Here is a 20,002-nt window from a genome sequence, read left to right on the forward strand (position 1 = left end):
TGGGTGTACTTTATTCGTAGTGCCCTCTGAGCAGTGACCGGTCCCAATAAGGTTTGTTTTAATACAGCATGATGGGCACCTGCTCATTATTCCTTTTGCATTTGAAGTTTTTTTCAGTTATTTGGGCTTCTGAGCCCTGCAAAGCATTATTTTGTAGTTTTGTAGTTTACGTTGAACTTTCTTGCAAATCCGTCACACGAAAGTGTATTTGTAGGCGTAATTGTTGTTCGAATTTTACAGCGCCCGCATTTTACGACGCTTTTTCACAGTCCTGAGAAAGTCGCATAATCGGGGTTGTTCTGTAGTTATTAACCCTTTGAGGGTTGAATTTTTTCGTCAAATGCGACCCCCCAGGGTCGATTTTTTTTTATTGCTGATTTAAATTCTTCGGATGAATCTATTTCGAGAAAAAATTATTGTAATTTTTTTAGGGTGACCATAAAGTGACAAAAAAATCATTTGTGTTGTTACATACATGTGGTTTATTCATGAGTAACACAAGAAAAATTCTAAATAAAAGCGAGAGAATAACAAGCCGGCACCTTTCGAGTGAATCGAAATTAGATACACATCGGTTTCGTGGGCACAAAAAGCAAGAAGCGCCCGGAGGACGATACCAAAACCAGCCGCTGCGCCCGCGCGCGCGGCTGGATGCGCGAGCAATAGACGGCGCACTGCTCCTAAAACATACAAAATAAGGAGAAAAGAGCTTTATCAGTTTCGCAGGCACCCTTGGTCTGTGGCAGGCGAAAAAAAAATTACCCCTCGCGGGAACCCTGGTGTGATGCGACGCTGAGGGGGCTTCAAGCACAAGCGGAGAGCAACCGTCGACCGAAAGGCCGCCGGAGAGCGGCACACCGGTTATATGCGCAGCGCACCCGAAGGAGAGGAGACCGCGGAGAGAGAGAGTACTGCGGCTATGACGCAACACAATCCAACACAATCCACTTTAATCCAACACAATCCAAATCCAGTCCAAGTTAAGCCAATCGAATCAAATCCAATGCCCCTCGCGAGAGAGTGTTTGCTATCAAAGAGGAGAGGGGGAGAGTGGCTGCGGACAACAACGGACGCACGTGGACAACAACGGACGCACGCAGGAAGGAAAGGGCTGCCGACAAGAGATGCTCTGAGCGTCGCATCTGAAAGCGAGAGGCGCCCGATGGGCCTAAGGGAGCTTAGGTGTGCGATACTCAGCGCACCCCCTCGTTACCGGATGTGCAAGCGATAGCCGGCACGCCGCTGAAGTAAGTCATAAAAAAAAATAAAAAGAAAAGCTATCGATGCAAGAAAATAGTTTGACATATTTCTGCAGTGTGGCAGCACATGCCAAGCAAGAGAAGTTGGCGAAAAAGGTGCGCTTTTTAAACATACAAGCGATGACGTACGTGTACATTGTTGACCATTTTGAAGGTGCTTGCAGAGGACGTACATGTACGTCCGTGACCCTGAAAGGGTCAAGGAAGCAAGCCTAACGCAGTAGCATAGCATGTTACCTAGATCTTGCTTTCTTCCCACCCCCCCTTCTAGACCAATAGTAACATTGGGTATAGGTTGTGGGTAGGTCAATCATAATACAGAAAGCTGCTGGGGGGGGGGGGGGTGAAGGGGGGAACGAGCTGCCACCTGTTATTTTATTTTCCTAATTGTCTCACTTAATTAAATACTGCATGCATTAAATAGGCGTGTTTATTATTCTGGCATAGCAGTCTTTTGAATTAAGTGAAGATCTGTGTCCTCTTTGTGCTCATTTAATTGTAGCCGAATACCAAGTACTGCCTTCGCCTGCTTAGGATGCATTTAGTTTCGATTTGCTGAAGCCACTTCTATTGCTCTTTTAAGAGGAAAAATCAACTTCAAATCAAGATGAATACTAATGCTTGACGAAATTGGGCCTTTCGCGAGCGCAGGAATATCCCGCTAGAAACGTCAAATTGTGGAAATGTGAAAGGGGATTGGTAGGGTGCATCTACATGTACTTGCTGAAAAGGATGGCAAGATAAGAGCTGAGCTGACTTAAAGGTGTTGTGCCACCAAATTTTAAGTCTGTAAAAAGCCTGCTGTAGGCTTCCTCTGCATGCAACGACCCTCAACACGAAGTGCTGGGTACAGCAAGTGCTTAATATATATTTTAATTCGCTTCTAAAAATTACCTAAATGCTCTTCTGGAAATCGGGACCCATCGCTAGCGCCACTAACCATGACGTCAGTGTATTGCCAGCGCAGCAAAGTTTGTGACGTCATACAACGCTAGCGACTCGAGCGACGTGAACGTGAACTCCAGTTACCACAGTTTGTTTGGTCGCTTGGTCGTATCGACACACTATACCGATACGACGGCGACGCCGACGAGTCGTTAAAACATCGGCCAACTGACCGCGTTGTCACACCACGCCGACGGCGACACAAACACGTCGGCCGATGGAAAGTCGCCGTAGTGTGACTGACTCGCCGACCGAAGACGCCAACAAAACCGGTCGCCTGACTGGTCGCACGACGCGTCGTCAATCGACCGAGAAGCGAAAACTGCGCCCCGACAACATTCGTGCCGCAATGAACGCGGCTCTATTTTGTTAGTTTCTGGAGGGTAATAAACTCAGTAAGTTCCATGAAGCCCATACAACTCAACACTAGCGCTAATGCGATCCGTATTTTGGCGTTCGACGCTTCGGCCGTGCTCTTCGGCGACGCCGCTACCCCGGAATGCGTGTGCGATCGGCTCGCCTGTAGAAAATATAAGGTCAGTTTCGTGCAGAAGAACAGTTACGTAGGGTAATTTGGGTAATAAGGGATCAGTATCGGCAAAGGTTTTTAACGTAAAACGTAAAACCAAAGTACGGCAAGCACTATCCCTTCAGTGCAAAATCGCAGTCGCAGCCGGGCACACTTATTTTTGCGAGCGCTTTCGCAGAAGAGCAGAGTTGATGGCGATAAGCTGTCGCGGGGGCTTCGCGGAACCTTGCTGCGCAAGCGCTATTTAAAAAATGTGAGTTTACAAGCCAGGAATTCTGTAAACTAGCTATTAAACACCGACGTACGACTCCAAGGATGGGCCTCCATCTAGTACACCGGCTATATCGCGGAGCGGAATCGTTTGTTCGCTGGCTCAGTGGTCTCGCGCGTTCCGCCCATCCGGTCAACGTTGCCGGTTCGATTCGCGGCGGAGGCATCTTTTTTTTTTTTTTTTTTTTGAGCGTTTTTTTAGCATTTTTATGGTTTGCAAATCCATGGTTTTCATTTGTCTGCATCCGAGGATGCAGACAAAGAATCCGCGTCGGAGCTGTCGCGGCTTGACGTGACGAGTCGGCGTGTTTACTTCCGTGGTGAAGCACGTATGTGGGGGAGCAGACGCCGCAGTAAAGTCGCAACGTACCGCAGCGCCGCCGTGGCAGAACCTCCTCGCAACACTTTGACGTCACTGCTTGAATCGGCGCCCAGAAACCGAAACCGAATCGTGTTCACATGAATCGTGCGATAATAAATTTTTCACTCAGAATATGTGCGTGTGAGAGCATGTATCATGCTTTCTAACGAATTATAAAACGTTTGCAACAAAGAATGCACAAGCAACAAATTTGGTGGCACAACACCTTTAAAAAAAATTTGGGGAAGCTTGCTCTCGCATGCAAGACTTGAACGGCAAAGGTTTTGTGGATGAGCATTGCGGGGCACATAGGTAAAGTGAATACCCCTGTCAAACGTGCCTATTTACCGTATTTATTCAATTATAAGGTGGTCACGATTATAAGGCGAGGATGCAATCTGGAAAGTAAAAAAAAAATCGCTGTATAAATATACTGAGCTTCGAATGTAAGGCAGGATATGACTTTGAGAGTTCGGATTTTGAAAAAAAAAAAAAAAAAAAATCCTTACGTTCGAATAAATATGAAGTGCACTTACACCGAGTGCACTCAGGCTTCCCGAGTGACACATCGGCTGCGCGCTGCTAAACGACGAAATAAAGTGCCCTTGGCCGTGATGTCAGTGATGATAGCCGGAGTATATATTATGCAAAATTACTTGAAATTTCCCCTCTTTATCACATGAGAAATAATGTAAACATTTTATTGTATTTGCATTGTTCAGAATCGCAATCTTCGCTTCGCACAAGTCCACTAAAGAATGGGAGTGGGGACAGCGACTGAACACCAGCACTGATGTCTTCACTGTTATTGACTGCACACCAAATAACAGTGGCATTATCATTTGGGGGGAAATTATCTGTAAGCATGGAATGTAAGAGAGAAGGCTGAAGTGGGAACAAAATCACAGGGCCACAAGAAACCACCTACAAGAACGCCGCAGAGAACGTGCCGTGGCGCAAAACCCCACCAGGTGGCGCTGGCACGTCGTAGAGAGAGAGGTTATTTTCTTGTTTCTCGTCGCTGCTTCTCTTTTTTGTAAAAGTAAATAAGCAATATATCTATAAGTAACTTTTAACGTTATTTATCATTTAAATGCTGACGCTTTTAGAATATTTTTCCTGATTTTCGGATTCTGTACGAGATTACTCACTCGGCGAGCTGGCCGAGTGAGTAATCTCGAGTGAGTAAAGTGTGTTTGGGGAACGCACTCAGCTTAAAGTGTGTTCCTAGTAAAGTGTCATTCGTGTTTGCCATTTAGGTGCTCCCGAGTGACATTGTAGCCGAGTGCACTCTGTGGAAGTGCACTTAAAAATATGCACGTTTGACAGGGGTATAACTTTGCCGAGCTTTTCTTTTTTATTTCTTTTTTCCTCACTATTTGGTGTGTGGCTGCAATTTTGTGGGGTTGATTCTTGCGCAGCTCGCCAACGGAAGAGTGGTCTCCGCCTCCGCCAATGTATCCACCGCCTGCACCGCCGCAGGAAGACGACAGTGCTCAACAGGTGCGGCAGCAGTGCTCACTGTGACTGAGTTACCGTTTCTGCCTCTCAAGTTTTTGTTTTGACTCAAATTGGGAACAGGCTCATGAAAAGACTTAAAGGCCAACTGCACTCAGATTTCACCTTGGCCAAAATTACTGTGAATGTACAGCACGTACCACCAAACCGGCTGGGACATAACTGGTAGCCCCGTGAAATGCGCTGTTAATAAGGCATAAACGTTCAAAATAGCTCTGTCGCAGGCGTACAAACAGCTATAAAGCGGAAGTGACAATGCAGCCGGCCAGGTGCGTTTTCCTTCGGCCAGCCATGAGAACTGGTCGAGCTCCAATGGGCGCTTTGCTTTTCTCCTAGGGAAACTGCGGGAAAAAAAAAAACGTTGCGCGCATGTACCCTCCGGCAGGCTGGCCGCTTGCGGCCGCTCTGTCGCCGGCTGGGCCAGCTGCAACGTCACTTGTAATGGCTGCGCTCTTCTGAGTTTCTGTTTCAAAATTGCCGATTTTTGACGGCCGTTTGCACCGTAGCTATGTGTATTTGAGATTTTGTTTTCTGGACTCTTTTTAGTTAGACTATATGAAAATAGGGTATTCAAGAGGTTGAAATTTTGAGTGCAGTTGGCTTTTAAATTTGCATGTCCGACATTTGTTGATTGGCTCACCATAATTGCTAAGTACACCCTTATTGAGCTACGGGCTATTTTGTTTTGAAGCTACCGTTCTACCGTGATTCAGGCATAGCATAAGGCTCACAATTGCTGCTCTTTCAAAAGCAGAGAGTATGTGCACATGGTTTCAAACTTAAGTTTATTGTGCATTTATAAAAGGGGTTGGGTGGGAGTGGTTTTGTTAGAGCCAAGTATGTGCAGCAAATACTTCAAGATGTTTTAGACACTGAACATTGCTATTTACAGCACTGTGTTTCTTATGCTCTACCACGCTCACCTTGAAGACGCGAATGTGCACTTGCTTGTGAACTCTTCTGTTGGCTGGTCCTGTAACTTTTTCTTTTTTCTGTCACTCTATTCACATAGGACTTGTCAGGTGCCGCAGTTGCAAAACACGACTACCGGTCATCTGCACCTGGACAGCTTTCGCTGAAGGCAAGTGAAGGCTGACACAGGGTTCGGGCTCCTTTTGAATTATAGCAGCATTTAAAGATTCCAGAAAGAAGTGCCCCATGGTCATACTTATCTTTGAAGTTGCATCAAAGCAATGTTCTATGCTTAAAGGTACCTGTGCCACATGTGTGTAAACAATGCTATTACCATTTAATGACTTTAAGGTTTGGGGTGCAACTTTGGAGAGACCTGTTCCACATGGCTTCATTTAATGCCAGTAGACTTGTGACACAGAAGAATGGGAAACTGGTCTGGTTGCTAAGGAATCATTGTCAGAAGCAGTGCAAAAATGATGAACGCGCAGAGGAAGAGAAGGCACAGGACAGGACGGAGTGTTTGTTAAATTGAAATACATTGTTTACATGGGAGCTCTCTATAGCGCACGTGCCAGTCTCAGTCATTCAAGTCTTGCACACTGCAGGCCAATCAAGTTGTTGCCCAAATATGACACTTCATGTTCTAAGATTAGCGCATGCTGGGACTTGTTGAGGTATCAGCTAAATGTGCGCCACTTCAGTGACGTTAAGAGGAGTACCTTTTTGATATAAGTTACCATTGACATGCCAGCACTTTGGCCTAAGCGGTTCTGCCTCATTGAAAGGTACAACTGAAGCTGTAGTCCGCAAAAGTGTCAAAGCATCCACTCTGGATGCAAGCTCTCTCCAAGTAGTACCACTTAACGATATGTACAGACATCTCTTGCATCTTGCATCCAGGTGGCACATCTCTCAAGCCCTTGTCATGCATGGATGGGTTTCACCAAGGTTTAGAGCGTGCTGCAAGTCACTATTCCCATGGGTCGCTGCTGCTGGTGTTCTAAATATAGCAGTTTTCTTGCTTGTGGTAGTTCTGAATTGAGGGATAATTCCTGGGCCCTCCCTCTGTTGTTTCAGGTGCATGACCTTGTAGCCCTGGTTTCAGAAGAGGGTGCTGACTGGTACCGGGCCCGCTGTGGCACGGAAGAGGGCCTGGTGCCAAAGAGTTGCCTCGATGTCTTGGTCCCACCAAGAAAAAGCGTGACAGACAACGTGAGTAGCCTTGTCACAGCCATTCAAATTCTCATTTCGTGACGTTTAGGTGCATTTAACAAAATCGCGCAGTTTTGACGCTTTGTGAAGTTTGAAGGGCTACGGAAGCTGGGACACATCTTCCCCTTTTTCTTCTCTTTTTTTTTTCTTTTTTTGAAATAACCTGTCTTGCGTAACTTTCTTGACCCTATTCAGCAGCAAAATGTTATTTCCTAAGAAAAGAATTACAAATAGCAACAGACTTTTACATTTCCTGCAGTGAGAAAACAAAATGACATCACCTTAGGGATGTGGCAAAGTGGTGATTTCTACACCAAATGTATTCCAGCATACGAGTGGTCAATGGAACAGAAACTCTAGGACCTCATGTAGTGTTCTGTAAGCTCTCGCAAACCCCCGCGGTGGCTCAGTGGCTAAGGTGGTGTACTTCTGAGCACAAGGACGTGGGTTGGATTCCCGGCCACGGCAGCTTCTTTTCTTATGGAAGCGAAAAGCAAAAACACCCATATGTATGAGATTTCGGCACACGTTAAAGATCGCCGGGTGGTCAAAATTAATCTGGAGCCCTCCACTACGGCCCGCCTCGTCGCCTGCATTACGTTGGCGCGTTCAAACAATCACGTTAACTCTCACGTATGTTTTTCTTCATAGAAAGTGGCCATTTGCATTAGTCTCAGTTCACTTATTCCCGAGACTTTTCCACCAATCATTGCTCTTTTTGTTTGCCACTTTATGCTCCGTCTGGATGAAATTTGGTCAACTGAAGCTAAGGTGATGTTCAAGCAATGTTCACAAGCAACATGTATGCGTTCAGTTTATTTTTTCAGTGGGTCGAGGCCCTAAGAGCATCCTCCTGCTCACCAGTATAATAAATGCTTGTCTCTCTCTGAATGCATTGTGTCTACGGAGGAGAGCCAATGAAACAGCTTCCACTCCATCTTGACCCTGGTCTACCACACCTTTTTGTGTTTTCCAGAATGTTGTATTGGGACTCCTGTTCTTCAGCTGCGATGCTCTCAGTTGTTCAGTTGAGTGCATCAGGAGGGCCCTTTGTTGCAGGGTGTTTCGGTGTTGTGCCGACGAGTCCTGTACGACTTTGAGGGGGAATCGAGCCAGGAGCTGAGCCTGCGACAGGGCAACACGGTACGTGTCCTTGGCATGCTCGACAAGGACTGGGCTCTTGGAGAACTCCGCGGGAGTAGGGGTCGCTTCCCGGTTGCCTTCCTGGAGCCCGAATCTCGGCAGCCCGCAGGTGAATTCACCACCCTTCACTTGCACTTTCCGCTTTCATGGCATGGTTTTTTGTTTTGTTTAGACCACATTTCAGAGTGAGGGGGTATTCAGTTTAGGGGACACTGAAGGCAGTCAGCGAGTTAGTTTAAAGAAAAAGTCTGACCTTCCTATAGCCATTTCAGCATTGATTCGGTGCTGAAAGATTCCTTAATTGCTGAGAAATTGCTAATCAAATGCTGATTAAACGTGACACAAACAGTGACTGCAGCTGCTGTTTGCGTCGCAATAAACCAGAAGCAAGCGAGGCAACGGTGACCTGTAGTGGTATAGAAGCAACCAAATACAACGCTACCATGTACCGAGCGGCTCGGTCAGTTTTGCTCAAATCAGTCGTGCTTTTCCGAACTCCCACATCCTTTTCAGCTCCGGATCACTCGGCTAAATGTTCCTTCATGGGACATCGATATTGACGCTTTGTTGAGGAAAAATGTAGTCCTTTTGAGTCCCCACAAATGTTGGTGTCGAACTAACCGCTCATGCGTAGCTCGCATGCTTCCTCAAAAAGATGTGCTGCCACCTCAAGTGTGGACGAGTAGCGCCATCCAGTGGCAGCCAGGAAAGACGTTGTGCATGCCAGATGTTTTAACCACTTCCGGTGCAAGTTGCGCGGTATAGCCAGTAATGGCGGCACCTGTATTCAAGCTTTTGCTATTTCCTACCTTTTTTCTAAAAATCTACTGGTAAGAGTGGTATATTAGTGTCCTCGGTGAGCTGATATATCAATCTAAAGCCACTTGTATTGTGACTTCAGTGTCATCTTAAGCTGAAACAGGTTTTTGATTCTTCCCTAAATCGTGGCTGTCCACTTTCAGCCATGTGGCCCCTTGAGCAGTAACCTCATTAATGTAGGCATAAATGGTTTATAGATCTTTGAGACTGGTCTATTTGCCATTTTACTGGAAAGTGCTGTAATGAAAGTTCCAAACTCGCGACTGCTGAAGTCTTTGGCTTGAGGTTCCTTAAACGCTTAGTGTGGGTACAAGCCTTACATGTAGGAGGCAAAGCACAGCCATTTAAGAGGAATCCTCACTGCGTGCTCGCTTGTGGGTGGTAAGGTGAAGTGGGAAATGGCACAGTGTATAAAGAAGGCAAGAGTCGGTCAGAAAGGGAATGCTTGCAAAAATAAGTGTCCAATGAGCTTGCATGTTCAGGCACCATGTAGGTGCTCAGGATTGTGGCCGTAATGGGACGGTAGAGAGAACTTGCCAGCGCTAATGTGACAGTGAGCTAAGGTGGAAGAATGGTCTCTCACTTGTGAAGAGGCTCACTGCAAGGTGCTTGAAGTTAATGGAATGTGCAGTATGGGGACCAAAAACCCAATACAAAGGCAGTGAGTTGCATGTTGACGCATCGTGGCTTTGAGATTAGCTCTGGCAAGGAAAGGTTGGCTTGTAAAGCTGGTCGGGCATGAAGATTCAGTGGGCAGCTCAAAGACACCTTAACTCTAAATAAATTGCGCTTATTCAAATGTGCATTACGATCAGCATGCATGTAATGAGTGAAACTGTGGTGGTTGTCCCTGTAGCAAGATTTTGTCCTTAATGAGCATCACTTGAATGTGACGGTACTTGTGGGTGTACTGCCACACGTAGTTGTAGAATGTCAGGAATGTTTAACATGTGCTCCAGCAAAGCACTCTACTAGACGCATGTCATGCCAGCTCAGAAAGTGTCGCCAAAGCCTTTTTCATTCCCTTCTGCTCTGGTACTAGTGTGTGTTGAATGAATGGCTGAACGACTTTGTTTGTACTGAAAGATCGCCCTGCTCATAGCTCTTTCAACTTTCGGTCACCAACAAATGATTTTTCCATTTTCCATTTTCCTTTTTTTTTTTTTTTTTTTTTCATGGCATATAAGAGCACGTCTAGTCATGAAAAAAATCTTATCAGCCTTTGGAAGAAAGCTGTGAGTTGATGCCTCCTCATGGAAGGCATAAAACACAGTAATGAAATTTTCCATTGTGACATGTGGAAAAACTTAACGAGTGGCTTGCTTACCTGGTTACCAGCACTAATAATAGTGCACCTGTGGCTGTTGTATGCCTATGTGGGTTCAATTCCAAGCCATGGCGGCCGCTTTTCTGATGGAGGCGAAAAGCAAGAACGCCCGTGTGTACGAGATTTCGGCACACGTTAATTATCCCCAGGTGGTCAAAACTAATCCGGAGCCCTCCACTATGGCACGCCATATCGGCAAGTTAAACCCTACAAACATTTGGTCAATCGTTGCATGCCTATGTCACTGGCAATAAGAACAAACAGTGCTTGGAACATTCACTGTTATGAGGCTTTTGACCACTCTTGCACACTACCAATGCAATGCGTATGAGCAAAATTGGAATGCTAGCAATGTTTACCGTCTTTTGGAGGAAGGCAGTCTGTTACCTATGTTTAGTTGGTGCAGTTTGCATCTTTTTAGAAACTTGCATTGAACAAATGTTACCACTTTTTTTTTTACGTATACAGGTTCTTGACTCGCTGCTCTTTTAACTGTAAAAATTTTAACAAGCTCCACCAATCATCTATCACCAATCACAATTTATGTCATTGCAAGACTTTTACTTTAAAACATATAGGGGGAAGGAAGTGGGGGGGGGGGGGGTAGTATTTAATTACACTTGTGTGGCATTTTCTACATTGTGTTAACTGCTACTGCTGAGAGTGGCGCAGTTAAACCTTGGCATAGGAAGTTGGTGTGATGAACGTGGGCTCTTAACACAGAAGCTAATGTTTGAGGCTGCAGTCAGTAGCACCGCTTTTTGCCAACGTAACGGTTGTCTCAGCTCCTCACACATACATAAAAAGGGTTTGCGTTATCACTGCAGAGCACCGTGAAATATATTGTTAAAATAGGCTCCCTTCATTACAGCACTGCCATTAGAAGTACTTGGAAGTACCTGTTCAGATGTTCCTGTTTACTGTAGTGCAAGAAAAAGTGCCTAATTTGCTTTCGTTGGTTACTTTGCCTTTTTTTTTTTTTTTTTTTTTTTTCTTCCAGGATGCCCAGCTATTGCGCTGTACAGCTTCAGCGCAGAGCAGGATGGAGATTTGGGATTCTCGGTAAGGCCTGGTGCTTTGTTTTAGCATGAATTGTGGATGTGTGAGTCAGTCGCTCATCGATATCTTTTGGTGTGCTCGCAGGAAGGAGACACGGTAGTTGTGCTTTCCCGAATCAACAAAGACTGGCTGCTGGGAGAGCTTAACGGCCGAAGGGGGCAGTTCCCGGCTTCCTTTGTCCAGCCAATATCGAAGAATATTTCAACAAAGGTGACGTGATGCCAAGCTTCATAATGCCAACTTATGATAAAGAAATGCCCTACATTGCAATGGAGTAGCAAACGAAATTTGTCAAATTTCAGCATAACGAGTCCTGTGGTAGGAAATTGTACTCAGTTGGTGCAGAACGGGTGTTTCTCATTGACATGCGGTGTTTGAGGAAACGTCATTGCTAGAGTGAGTGACTTCGTTCCCAGTGCTGTTAGGCTTGCTTGTCACAATGTATGCGAGCATTGGGAGGCTACCGATACCACAGACGGTCGCAGTAGACTTCACTTGTTGCTTTCTTCTTTTTCTGTACACTTTCAATGCTATCACCTGTGTGACAGCCTTTCATGACTCTTGTGACAGCCACATTTCCAAACCTGAACAAAAAATTTTGGAGGGAGGGGTAAAGAATTTGAAAAGTGCCACAAGGGTAGCTGCGAGGTGATGTGCTGTGCGTTGTTTCGAAGCTTCGGCTCCATCGGGGTCACTGGCTTATCCCAGGCATCTCATTGTCTTGCGAACAACAGGGTGCGGACATCTACAAGGTCGCGTTCCCCTTCGAAGCTCAACACGCAGACGAGCTGACCCTGCGTCCCGGCGACAAAGTCCAGGTGACCTGCAAAGTGAACGCCGACTGGTGGCAGGGCAGGCTGCTGGGATCCACGTCTGGCGAGGGAATTTTTCCTGCTGCCTTCGTGGAAAGCCTGTCCTAAGTGACCCCGGCGTCTCCAATGTGCCAACAACGCGCCGAGCTGCCGACAAAGCGGTCGAATCCCTTTCGAGGGCATACGAGGGACATGCCGATACGTTCTTCTCTCGCAGGAAAATTTTGTTACCGAACTTTTTGCGTCCCCCTCGCGATGCGAGTAATGCAACTACTACGAATAAGTTCTGCGAAAAAAATCTTTGTTTGCCGATTGCGGTATAGGCCGTACCGAGCACGGTTTCGACTTTATTGTGCGCGCTACTAACTGACCGGTGTTGCCGTGTTCTGAACAGTGGTGCAATGCTAGAGCTGTGCTGAATGCGTTATAATGGCGACGCTTTGCTCCCAGGTATCTGTAAATACGTACTACTACCAATGCGTTCAAAATGTCTTGTGGGAAGTGCTAGGAAGTGTGTGTACGACATATGCAAGTTGCCAAGGCAAGATTTGTTCGCTGTGTTCACAGAAACTGCAAGGTCACACGCCCCGCCGCCCCCGCCCCTTTACATAGAACAACGTTGTTGCTGGTATTAATGTGTGTTTGAAGCTTTGGATCGGGCGAGTGTTGGTCGCTGCGATTGCTTGTGGCAAACGGTGCAAGCCTAGTCATAGGATACCTCGAAGAACAAAGAACGAACAGCATTGTAACGTTACCTTAGGCTGTTCTGTAAACTTACAAGGAAATGCCGTTTTCAGCCAGCGATTCACTTGTCCATTAAGGCGATACAAGCTTGAGCGTTTTACGATAATTGCGTTAAACGTTGCTGCTGGATATTTTAGTTTCTTTTACACAGTTTTCTAAAGCTGCAGTTGATTTTAGGTTTTATGTCTGTGTGCAATGACACCCACAGAAAAATTGATGTTTTGCAGCATTTTCGGCAAACGGTGACATTCCGAGTGATGGTATTTTTATCTGGGCCCATGTACCAGCTGGTCACAAAGTAGAAAAAAGCTGGCTGGTAAAGTTTTTACGTAACTTTTTGAACAATGCCGGCTTGTGGACTGTGGCATCGGAGTGGCTGTAAAATTTCTAGGAATGCTTTTATTTACACGAAGAGAAATAAATTGCACGGTGGACGTTCGTAGAACCTTTTGCGTCTCACTTCATGATGGAAACTCCGACTTCGCTGCAAACTGGGCCCAGTCGTGGTCATTTGATGTGCCCACAGGACAACTGCCGTCAATCAACTCTTTGAAAGAAAGCACGGTGAAAAGTTTATAGTCTGGTGAGGCTGCGTTGTCACCAACCTGAAAATAAATCGGAATTCACACCTTTTAAAAGCTGTACTGAACCATGCCGTCTTGAGCGCAATGGTTGTTGGCTCTCTTGTAAGCTTTTGCAGTGTGTAGTGACACACTCCACGCTAATGCGAAATGGCTGGGCATCTTGCCCAACTAAAGCAGCTGTTCTGGTAGCTTGGATTCAACAACTTTGAAGCTGCAGACCATCAATCTGAAGGCTTTAGGTGAAGAGTATTTGTTACTTTTATGCCCGCAAGGTACGGTACCACAGGGACGTGAAGTGAACTAGTTCAAGTGTTATTTATGGCTGCACTGTGCAGTTTAACCCATTTAATCCATTGCTTGGCTATTTTGGGCAAGTCTAGAAACTCAATTTTGCTGTAGTGGCAACGAAAGAGGAGACGCCACGTGCAGTTCGTCGCTCCCACACAAACCACCCTAGAGACGTCTCGCTGGTTTTCAATGCGCTTTCACACTATCTTGGCCTCAAGGATTTTGTAGTTCATATCAATTTTTTCTCCACCCATAGGTAGTGGAATTCCACTGTCAAGTCCAGCATATCGCAATAGCCAGCATCAGAAAATTGACAGGGAAGACAGTGCACAGGGAATATACACTTTCAGGCATTTTTCATTTTCAGAAATGCAAGTAAATTGATTTAACGTAAAAACTCATGAGCATGGCTTACGTATCCTAGACGTTCATCTGGCAAAGTAAGTAGACAGTGCAAACGACTCACTGCAGGGTACCATTTGTGCTGGTTCATTACAATGTGCACGGCACAGCAAAAGTTTTGTCGGGACAGTTGGGATAATAGACATCCTTACTATCAGATTTGCGTATTTCTACAGGCCAAATTGTAGCATATGTACTGCCTGCCACATTTGTTTGCTACCTGTTGAAACTGTGGCAAAAAACTTGCAACCATTGAAATATTTATGAAGTTCAAATGGGGGGACACTGGGTTATATAAGGAACTTAATTATAAATTGACTAACATGTACAGTGAAATACATTTGCTTCTTTTTTCTGGATCTTTCAGTTTTACATAAAAATCTGGATGCAGTTTAAAAATTGACAGTGCCATGACAGTTGTATCTATTATTGGTATACAAGTCTCTGTTGGTATCTGCTTTGATAAACCTTGTACACTACAGCGTACACACACACACCAAAAAAATTCACTCAAATCTGCACTTCAGCAGATTTTGGCAAATAACGCAGGTAGTGTGCATCACAAATGGTAAGAAATTTACGTAAAAATGACAGCCAACCCCATCCTGAGAAAATCATGGAGTGCATAAGACGCAAAATGTACAGAGCATGTTGGGGAGAAAAAATGCTAGCCAACCCCACAGGAGAAGATTCCTGGTCAATCCCCCATGCTGCAGCAGTTTGTTCCTGACACTAGGTGACCCTCCAAATCTGCCTAGCAACTGGCCTATCCCTGAGAAACTCCACGCTGGTATGGGCCTGGGGCAGCTTTGCAACGCCATATGAGCCTCCAGAATTTTTTAGCAACGGCCTGCGTTTTCCAGGGAAATGACACAAACAAGGATGAATTAGTCTTCCACCTCCTCGACTTCACAATGACTTGGTAACAGTCTTGGATTGTTCTTGTGAAGCATGCAAGGGGGCAAAATAATGAAAGTTGGTGTTTGCCACTGTTTCTCAAACTTTCATGACTGCAAAGTTTGTCCATGCGCAACCCCCACATTTCATTCTCGTCAGCAGAACAGTTGTGGCCAGATAGCTATGGCTCCCACTTTGGAGCCCGGCCACTTTGTACCACATAACATAGGAATGCACAAACAACCCATTCTCTTCCTCCAGAGCTTCCTCCCATACTAAAAAGGGCCATGCAGACAAAATACAAGGTTGTTGTTTTAAAATGATTTGGTGTTCTATTGTGCCCCCACTGATTGTCCGGCAGCAAACGATGCTTTATTCACTGAGAAATAATTCCATTTAAGTTAAAATTTTAATTCTCCCGCCAAATTGTGTTTCCTGACATCTGCGATGATGTACCAAGGACAGGTCTTCAAGCGAATGTTTGTGCACTGTTTACGCTGCAGCGTACTGCGGAACACCCTATTTACGATTAGTTATCCTAGATGGCGCCACCATACCGTGCAAACCCACTGTCTGCCTTTACTTTGTTTCTGACTGTATTTGTGCCTGGCTTGTTTTTGTTGCGGTAGGTAGTAATTGTTTCATAAAACATGGGGTATGCTCGACCAACAGGGTCATGTAAGTTAATGTTGCTTATGCCAGTTGGCCTGTATCATCTCCAAAGCACCAGACTTCTGTGCACCTATAACAAGCATAGTGTGTGCAGTACCAACAACAGTACGCACTGGTATTTATATGTTTACGTGTACTTTTGTAATTTATATTGTTTACCCCACCATTCTTACTGCTATAAAATGAATATGCATTACATATAAGCAAAAATAGCTTGTTCTGCAAGTTTATAATCCCGGCCTAACTTGCATTTGCTTTTGCCACCGGCCTCAGCCAATTGCACAGCTGTGCATATTATGTCGTAGGTTCTGTTGTGGGAAATAAGCTAGTGCATTGCATGGCCATTCTGTTTTTTTTCCTAATTATGCAGCTTATTTGAGCGACATTTACGTTAAAAGTGGTGTCAGTATTCTAAGGAGGCATTCTTTCAAATGAGCCAAACTTGTGTTTTGACTGCATGGCCCCTTCAAGCAGTGGGAGAACACTCAGAGCAGCTCTCAGCTTGAAAACCAAGACCGATCTCTTAATGCTGGATAGCATCCAAGTCTAAAGGAAACCCAGGCTGAGGTACTTCTCCCTCAGACGGAACAGCTTCAACCACCACGTTGTTTCAATGAATAGTTTATTCCCCAGCCTCCCCCGCCTTTTCCTCAAGAACCCCTGGCACCTGTTTGATTTCCAGCACTCTAAGATATATTTTTTTAATTATTGCTAATTGTGTTCACACAGGCACATGTGCATGAAATTCATAAGTGGGTTGGGTACTGCCAATGGCATGTTTGGGGATACGGCCCGTTTGTCACATGGCGTTTCGCCATAGGGCGGTTCGTGGTAGGCCGTTTGGTCACATAGGATCATTGGTCATAGGCCCGTTCGACGAATGGGTAAGTTCGTCATAAGGTGCGCGAAACGAATGTTCACGTGTTTTTCTTTTTTTTTTGAACGCATGTGGGTCTCAGCGAAGTAGGTAGATGGTTCGACTCAAGGGAGAGAAGCGAGGCACACATTTTCTTTTTTCTCTCTCCTTTCGGCCATACATATGGGACAGTTCGGCAAAGAATGCAAGCCAGAGTGGGCAAGTAGGCTGACCTGGGTTGATCAAGAATGTAGATAAGAGATAAACAACCCTAGACCGAAAAGTGAGGCAGGGACGTAGCTTAATAAATTTCTTGACGGGCCACAAAGAAGAACCCGCGCCCTCCTTTTCGGTGTTGCGGCCAGCTTGGGCACTCTCCATGGGAACAGGCGTATTCGTCACAGCCGACTCGTCATGGGAAATTTGGTCAAAGAGGCACCTGGTTCTAAGTAGTCCTGTTATAGAGAAAGTGATAGCACTGACCTTCTCTTTCTTGGAAATTTCGTCTGGAAGGTTCATTTTGGGTGGATGTCGAGAAGGGGGGGGGTTGTTAGGGGCTTCAACTCTGATAATTCGTACCAGGTTGACCCTTTCGCAGTTGTTGCGTTGGCCTTCCCTTTTGCTTTTTTGCAGGTGGTGGTTGAAATTAATCTTTTGGTTTAGCACGCTGTCTATTTCTTACTTTACTTCTTCCAGAAGAACTGTGCCACACGGGTAGGGAAAGATATAGTACAAGACTTCCTAACTCCACCTTCCTAACTCCACATTGCTGAAAAATGATTGCGAGAATCACGTCGTTTTTGAGAACGTGTGCAAATTAGTTACAATTACACTTTTTTTTACTCAGCAACAATTGTGCAACATATCAAATGATAATAAGTGATGCCTCATATAACCTCTTACGTCTAAAAACACACTGCAAATTTTGTTTTACCGCTGCTGTGACGAACTTTCCCAAGTGACAAAATGTCCTATGACGAATGATCCTATGTGACCAAACGGCCTATTACGAATCAGCCTATGACGAAACGCCATGTGACAAACAGGCCTACACCCGGCATGTTGTGGCTAATACAAACATGACCTACATTGTATCACAGCTGCCCATGTCTATGCAAAGTGTCCATGTGTGTTTTTGTACTCCACCTTAGTTGCATTGCTTAGTGAAATGAAACAATTCCAACCAGCCCCCCCAAGAAGGTTGGTGCTTTGGCCCAAATGAGGTCTTTAGTTGGCCCGAATTGATCCCCAAAAGCACTCACGTGGAGAGCCGTGCAGACGCAGTGGTCACGGTCAAGCAGCGTTTCCTGAAATATCCACTCCGTAAGTAGCCGGCCATCAAAATAAAGCTTCGTGTCTGCTGTGATCGCTCCCTCAGCCACTTCCTTCGTTTGGCAGTTGAAGTTTAACCGCTGTAGGTCAATGGCTAGTCCAGGCCCCATCGCCTTGACAAAGCTCTCCTTCAGGCACTGCACCACCGAGAGAGCTTGCAATGATTACACGCATTTGTGCAGTCGAGTTACTACGTACCCAAAGTCGGTAAAACCGCCGAACCAACTCGTTCTCGGTGCCAGGTTGCTCAACGAAGTTCCACTCCTGGGGAGTGAATTGTCTCCGCATTACACTGAAGAAGTCTTGAATTGTTTTGCCACCTGCAAGATTAGTGCCTGGTTTTGTTTGCCTGCAAGATTAGTGCCTGGCAAGTCGTTACCTAGGTACTCTGCCTTCATGACGTCGATCCCCACATTGACGTATTCGTCAGCTGCCAGTACCGAAAAATCTCCCTGGTGGGACACGTTGAAATCGAAAGGACTAGGAATTCGTTCCGGGTACGCTACGACAGGCCTGTTGTCTTCGTTGCGACCAAGCTTGAGAACATTGTAAGGCACGTCCAGAAATTCACTAATGCATTTTCTCAGGAGAAGTCTGCCAATCTGGAACACAACACACGTTTATCAAGGCAACGCCGTAAAAACAACTTGCGAGGAGGTTCAAAGAACTGACAAATAAAACAAGCACCGACAGAGTATGGTGGTAAATAGCTCCTTGTTTTAAATTCGCAGCCACAGCTTAGTTAGCGAGGCAGCCTTACGATACTGTGTTACGCTACTTTAACACATGCTTAACACAAAAATTTGCGGTTTTTCGTAGAACATGTGTTAAACTAGCGCACAGCATAATTAAAAATGCACCGATCTGAGTCTATAGTCGTTACCACCAGATGCTAGATAATTATGGCACGAACCAATGATGCCTTGGCGTCTCTAGTGAAGACAAACTTCTGGATGCGCTCTTTTTCTTCAGGCTGGATGCACTGAAGGGCATACAACCATTCTTCTCTGGTAGGTTTCCACGCGCGGGCATTGAACGCCCACCTGACGGACCGCCGCGCCATACCTTCCAAGATGCTTGAGGATCCTAGGGCACGTTGATAGCTACCTAAACGTCTGCTTCACTGAACAGTGAAGATGCCGGGTCAAGCTTGTTTGCCAAAAACCCAAGACAAGACGGAAACAGAACGAATCATCTCAGTTATCCGGCAACATTTACTTGTGCACGCAGCAGTAGCGCAGTAGTGGGAAAAGCAAAGCACTTTATAGGCGCAGCCATTTTGCAAAGCAGTGATGATGATGGTAGCTATAGCTATTGCTTTTGTTGCTTTCGGAGACAGTAGAAAAATTTTAAAATGCTTATTCTAATGACTCACTTTATTTAATATTGTAATGGACTGAAAAGTTTTAAACATACGCATAATTTTCGTTTAGTTTTGTTTTGAAAATGTTTTTTTCTGTTTGTGATGAACACAGAAAAAGTCAGCGTCTCGTACCTTGCCTGTGGTACAAGACACGCCCCGACGCCCCCCTCGCAGTGGATCCTGCCCAGGGTGTGGAACCGGAATTTTTTCGGGTTCTGTTCGGGTTCGGGCTCAAGCCTTTCGGGTTCGGTTCGGGTTCGGGTTCAAGCATTTCGGGTTCGGTTCCGGTTTCGGTTCCGGAGCACCGTTCCGTTCCGGTTCGAACTGGTTCGAACCGGTTCAAACGGGTTTAAAATGGTTCGGAGAACAGAGCAGGAGTGTTATTCGTGTTAATTTTTTTGCGCTCGCTGTTCGATTCCCTCTCACGTCAGTATAAAAACAAATTTATGATGTAGCTTTCTTTAGCCAAATTAGGGTTGACACAGCTTTTCCCGAAAAAGAACCCCGGCCCTTCGGGGGAGGGGGGGGGGCGTAGTATATAGAATATAGAATGTTTAATTTGTGTTAAAAAATACGCCATGTTTTAAATGCAGAGCATTTCTTAGCCTCGCCTGTTCCTGCGTCGGACGGTGTCAACAGTTCCGCGTCCGCAGCAGGTGCGCCTCTCCTTCCCTCCTCTCTCTCAACAGCAGCTG

General features: G+C 45.6%; 2 protein-coding genes across 3 annotated transcripts in view; one reads left to right on the top strand and one right to left on the bottom strand.

Moving 5' to 3' along the window:
• LOC144174776 (uncharacterized) overlaps positions 1 to 13,358 on the top strand; it is a 25,503-nt gene extending 12,145 nt beyond the window's left edge. The window contains exons 8-14 of one of the 2 annotated variants that reach the window (XM_077703652.1): positions 4,786 to 4,867; positions 5,895 to 5,963; positions 6,875 to 7,009; positions 8,051 to 8,261; positions 11,299 to 11,360; positions 11,442 to 11,567; positions 12,092 to 13,358. In XM_077703652.1, the coding sequence (XP_077559778.1) occupies positions 4,786 to 4,867; positions 5,895 to 5,963; positions 6,875 to 7,009; positions 8,051 to 8,261; positions 11,299 to 11,360; positions 11,442 to 11,567; positions 12,092 to 12,277 (871 nt within the window). In that variant the 3' untranslated portion in view covers positions 12,278 to 13,358. The remainder of the gene's footprint in view (positions 1 to 4,785; positions 4,868 to 5,894; positions 5,964 to 6,874; positions 7,010 to 8,050; positions 8,262 to 11,298; positions 11,361 to 11,441; positions 11,568 to 12,091) is intronic. The other variant, XM_077703654.1, reaches the window with a different exon arrangement.
• On the bottom strand, positions 13,287 to 19,224 carry LOC144174777 (L-aminoadipate-semialdehyde dehydrogenase-phosphopantetheinyl transferase). Its single transcript, XM_077703655.1, has 5 exons — positions 18,858 to 19,224; positions 18,324 to 18,546; positions 18,143 to 18,264; positions 17,875 to 18,081; positions 13,287 to 13,518 (listed from the first exon to the last, which is right to left on the bottom strand). The coding sequence occupies exons 1-5, from the start codon at positions 19,005 to 19,007 to the stop codon at positions 13,375 to 13,377; spliced, it is 846 nt and encodes a 281-aa protein (XP_077559781.1). The 5' UTR covers positions 19,008 to 19,224; the 3' UTR covers positions 13,287 to 13,374.
• Positions 19,225 to 20,002: the final 778 nt, after the last annotated feature.

This window comes from Haemaphysalis longicornis, unplaced genomic scaffold, assembly GCF_048455015.1.
Source record: "Haemaphysalis longicornis isolate Haplotype H1 unplaced genomic scaffold, Haemaphysalis longicornis Haplotype H1 scaffold_3, whole genome shotgun sequence".
Taxonomy (NCBI): Eukaryota; Metazoa; Arthropoda; class Arachnida; order Ixodida; family Ixodidae; genus Haemaphysalis; species Haemaphysalis longicornis.